General features: G+C 39.9%; 1 protein-coding gene across 1 annotated transcript in view; it reads left to right on the top strand.

The window, feature by feature from the left end:
* Positions 1–5,313, top strand: part of bag6 (BCL2 associated athanogene 6) — a 25,100-nt gene that overhangs the window by 4,613 nt on the left and 15,174 nt on the right. Inside the window, exons 9-13 of the mRNA XM_025061690.1 lie at positions 1,548–1,748; positions 3,132–3,315; positions 3,542–3,589; positions 4,652–5,007; positions 5,100–5,157. Of these exons, the coding sequence (XP_024917458.1) occupies positions 1,548–1,748; positions 3,132–3,315; positions 3,542–3,589; positions 4,652–5,007; positions 5,100–5,157 (847 nt within the window). The remainder of the gene's footprint in view (positions 1–1,547; positions 1,749–3,131; positions 3,316–3,541; positions 3,590–4,651; positions 5,008–5,099; positions 5,158–5,313) is intronic.

Here is a 5,313-nt window from a genome sequence, read left to right as displayed (position 1 = left end):
AGAAAAAAAAAAAAAAAAAAAAAAAAAAGAACTAAGATGGGAATACATTTGTTGTGTTTTCTGTAGCTCTGTGCAGACTGTAGCATACATTGAACACTGTGGCTTGCAGATGTAGTTTGTTCACAAATGTCGGCAATTTTAATTGATCTGTATTTTCACAATTCATAATCGTAGATTATAAATGAACAAAAAAAAATACTTCTTTGATCACAGTGTTTTAATGGTACATTTTTTTTCATAGCTTTGAACAGGGATGCACCAATCCACATTTTTTTCACTGACGATCCCATCCCATCCCGATATTTTGGATTTGGATATCGGCCGATACCGTTACTATTCCGATACTATTGTCTTAATATTTTCTTATTATTATATGCATGCATTTCCCAAAATCACCTTGAGGTTATTATAAGGGTCATAAAAGGAAGTCAAAAATACAGGAAACCATGTAAACAGGAAAAAATCCCATCCTTAAAACAAATACGTGACTGTATGGGTTTGAAATTGAACATTTTATTAAGTGAGCAAAGTAAACATCTTACAACGACGTGTGCATCTGCGCGCGCGCACACACCCTTGGCTACGTTGACAGTCAGTCAGCATGTAGTTTAGCAGGATATGACTCTTTTTTTTTTTTAGTTTAAAAAATTGGAGCATTAATAAAAATGGGGGCCCTCGTCTGTCCTTGTATCGCACGTCCAGGACGAGCGTGTATTTCATTGTCTATATTTCGCTGTTTCGAGTCTTCAAACGGCCACGGTCTGAGACAGCGGAGGTCTGGAGTTTAGCTTGCTTTTGAAACGACAGACTCCCAGCGGCTCTTTACTTTCTGTCCCATGGCGCATTTACGTCCTCTTTGATGAGGCGATTTTTTTATGTTTAAATAAATTAGTGGTATTGTATGAAGAGACGACTACATCTCTCCAAATTTCAGCGCTGCAAATATCGCATGTTGCTGTGTGGTTTTCCTGTCCTTTCTAATATTACCGCACAGCCGACGTATTTCTTTGCAGCCTGCTATCTGGCTGCAAAATGTGGAGTGGATTTCCTGAACAGCGGCGTGCCTCGCGATCTTGTCAGGTCTTAGAGGGGCCAGCTCAATCACTAGACAGGAGCCCAGTTGAAAATCTGTAGTGGATTTTTTTTTTTTTAAATGTCTGTTTCAAAGCATAAACCAAATAATTTAGAAGAATTAATAGCAGTTATTCATGAAGAGATGGGACATGATGACCCTTCAACAGTGTGACGACTAAATGTGAATTTGATGATGTAACACATTCACTCTTATTTGCCCACTTTGATTTGGACAATTTTGAGAACAGACATATTAAAACTGTCAAGGATTTAGTTTTGTTAGTTTTTTTTTTTCTTGCAAACAATAAGCAAAAATATATCATTTCTATTTGTTTCTTTATGGAAAAAAACATAAAAAAATTTGAGAATAAAAAAACTAAAAAGTCTACTAGTAGATTACTTGTTGAGCACCACCGATCTATGTTATGTATTTTATGAGGTGTCTTTTTTTTTTTTTTTTTTTTTTGCGGTAGGAACGAGAAGAGGACCAGCAGACTCTCGTTGCCTCAATGGAGTGTCTTCGTCTCCTTGGCAACGCTCTTGTGGCACTCAGTGACCTGCGTCTGAATCTCATGAGCCCCGTGCCACGCCACTTGCATGTGGTTCGTCCATTTTCGCACTATTCTACCCCGGTCACACTGCCCGGGGCAGTACACCAACACATCCCAGTGCAAGTAAGAAAAAAAAAAAAAAAAAAAAAAAAGAACTAAGATGGGAATACATTTGTTGTGTTTTCTGTAGCTCTGTGCAGACTGTAGCATACATTGAACACTGTGGCTTGCAGATGTAGTTTGTTCACAAATGTCGGCAATTTTAATTGATCTGTATTTTCACAATTCATAATCGTAGATTATAAATGAACAAAAAAAAATACTTCTTTGATCACAGTGTTTTAATGGTACATTTTTTTTCATAGCTTTGAACAGGGATGCACCAATCCACATTTTTTTCACTGACGATCCCATCCCATCCCGATATTTTGGATTTGGATATCGGCCGATACCGTTACTATTCCGATACTATTGTCTTAATATTTTCTTATTATTATATGCATGCATTTCCCAAAATCACCTTGAGGTTATTATAAGGGTCATAAAAGGAAGTCAAAAATACAGGAAACCATGTAAACATGGAAAAAATCCCATCCTTAAAACAAATGATGCGATTTTTATGTTTAAATAAGTTAGTGGTATTGCATGAAGCGACGACTACACCTCAACACCGAATTTCAGAATTTCTGCAAATATCGCATGTTGCTGTGTGGTTTTCCTGTCCTTTCTAATATTACCGCACAGCCGACGTATTTCTTTGCAGCCTGCTATCTGGCTGCGAAATGTGGAGTGGATTTCCTGAACAGCGGCGTGCCTCTAATTTAGCAGGATATGACTTTTTTTAGTTAGAAAACTAATAATTTTTAATAAAAAAGAGGCCTCGTCTGTCCTTGTATCGCGCGTCCAGGACAAGCATGTGTTTCATTGTTTTTATTTCGCGGTCAGCACTGCTCTCCTCAGCCAACAGGAGTCTTCAAACGGTCACTGCTGGAATAAAGTCTGCTACAGTGGAGATTGCTGAGCTGAGTACGAGTACGTACTTTTGTCGGGAATTTACCTTGCTGTTGGAACAACAGCTCTTTATGTCTTTCTGTCCCATGGCGCATTCACGTCCTTTTCGATGTGGCGCTTTTCTAAGTGGATTTCCTGAACTGTGTGCCTTGCGATCTTGTTCTGTTCAGGAAAGTTATTCCACAGTTAAAGTAATCTAATCGGCAGGAATCAGACAAGGCTGGAGCTCAGACATGGTTCGTGGATTGGAATTCTTTGCGGGTCCGACCGGATCGGTCTGATCCACTAATTAAGTTGGGGATCGATACTAGATCGGCTCGGACCCATCCCTAATTCTGTCCATACTTTTATGAAACCATATTGACTCGGTTCCCTGACAGACTTTGACATTGAATGTTATGTAGACAAGAAGACGGGGGTTTTCAAATGACTTCAACTTGTTTTTGAGTTCCTTCTTGAACGTCACGATGATTGTGTCCCTGTCTCCGCCAACAGATGAACCTGGGTGCCACAGTGACTGTTGCAAGTAACAGCACGGAAGGACAAGCCCCTGCCAATCAGGCAGCTACCCCGTCAGAGCCCGCAGGTCAGGGACAGACGCCTCCTGCACAAACGATACCGCCAACACAGATACAGGCTGGTCCGCGAGTCATCAGGATCATGCAGATGAACGCAGATGGTACGTTGTCAATGAGATGCCACTGATGAGTGCTCTGAATCTGTCTTACTGAAATGATCATCACAACGCAGTGACAGTGCTAAAATAAAACGACTCGCTGTTTCTCACTTGTACATTCTCTAAGATATACGTACAAAGAACTGACTTATTGATAAAAGGGAAAAGCAAGAGTCGAAGTCAAGTTATTCAACTTCAATCCATTTTTTTTTTGCTGTCGTTTGGGCAGGTTCAGGCTCTAATCCTGCAGCTGGCCAGCAGATTCCTGCACAACCAGGTAAAAGGTTCTTGTCTTGTGTATTTTGAACACGTTTATTTTCCATTTCTGCAGGGCTGCAGAAACTGCCGAGTTAAAAAAACGGTTCCATGTTTTTAATCAAGATTTATCGGGTGTCCAGTATTGCCCAGTACCTCCCAGTGTAATCACTGTTGTAATGCATGAATGATAACAAGCCTCCAGTCACTAGGTGGCAGCAACTCGTACAGTGGTTTGTACAGGTAATAATGTACACGTTGTCAGGTTCTCAATGGAGAACATTAAGGAGTGGAGGCATGACAGAAAATAATTGAAAAGTTGTTCATTGTAACAATTCATCTACACTTAACAATCGCTCTTGTCCAAATCGAATTAAATATTTAATTTGGAACATGCATACATTATGTTGGATGTGTTATAAAATAGTCTCACCTTGAATCATTATTAGAATAAAAGAAAATTTCAATCTTCACATTTATATATAAAAAAGGTTCTTTGTTGTCTAATAATAGTAGGATTTATATAGAATTAGTACAATTATAGTTTCTTGTATTTTTGCTTATTGGCACATTCAAATTTGCAATAATTCTAGCGTACGCGGCCACTACAGATCATTCAAAGAGTAGCAATAATCGTGAATGACGTCCGTCATTGTGGCATGTGCGTAAAATGTATCGTCTAAATTAGCTAACACCGCTGGGTTTATTGCCACCAGAAGTTTACAGAAGTGTTTGTTTAATACTTAGATTCCCTTTCGGGTAAACCGAATTATCTTGAGCCTGCGATATTTCCGCATGCTAATGCATACGTAACGTTCACATAAGAAGCTCTCCATTGGAGAGCATTCTTAAGCAGTAAATACGTTATTGTTGTAAAACGGTATGTCGTCGTGTATGTTTTCCTAGTGGATTATTGGACAAAACCGATTGTTAATTGATCAGATTAAGCAATTCTATTAACTAACTTGTGTCATTGATGATGTCATTAGGTGCTGCCTAAAATATGAACTGTTGAGACATTCTACTTTTCTGTTAACTGTTACAAAAAAAAAAAAAAAAAAATCTTGCTTCATTTTCTTATCAGGTGCTCTCCCGCCTGACTTTGTGAGAAATCTAATGCAACAAATCAGCAGTTACGCCGCGGCCGTAGCTACCAGCGCTGCTACTGCTGCCGCCTCTGCCGCCGCAACAGGCCAGCCGGTACCCCCGCAGTTCACACCGCCTGGCTACAGCCCCGCAGCTAACTCCTCAACAACCACCGCAGGTTCCAACACAACCACGACATCACAAACTGTCCCGCCTCCTCCCCACACTGGACCCCAGGCCAGGATTGTGTTCACTCGGCCTACTTTTGCACCACAAATGCCGCCTCCAACATTTGGAACCAGGGGAGCAACTGTGAATGTAAGGGCTACTACGCCAGGCCAGCAGCCAGGACAGGTTTGTATTTAATTTTTAATTTGATTATTATTTGTTCATAACTCGAACATACTTTTACATTTAAAACTAAACATAACAACTATTTTCCGAAGACATTCAACCAGCTGTTAAGCGGACTAGTTGGACAACTTCTGCAGCCTGGTCAGATGGGTGAGTTCTTTGTTTATGTCTGTTTTTTTTTGACGACTGAAGCAAATAAATCAAACCTTTTTTTTCCGCATCGTCCTCCTCTTCTTCCTCTTTTTTTTTTTTTTCCGCATACCCTTTTACCTCTTCTTTTTCGACCCCCATCATTTTACTCTTCTC

Source organism: Cynoglossus semilaevis, chromosome 13 (genome assembly GCF_000523025.1).
Source record: "Cynoglossus semilaevis isolate Cse_v1.0 chromosome 13, Cse_v1.0, whole genome shotgun sequence".
Taxonomy (NCBI): domain Eukaryota; kingdom Metazoa; phylum Chordata; class Actinopteri; order Pleuronectiformes; family Cynoglossidae; genus Cynoglossus; species Cynoglossus semilaevis.
Note: the sequence above shows the minus strand (reverse complement) of the source record. Positions and strands in the feature narration are given on the sequence as shown.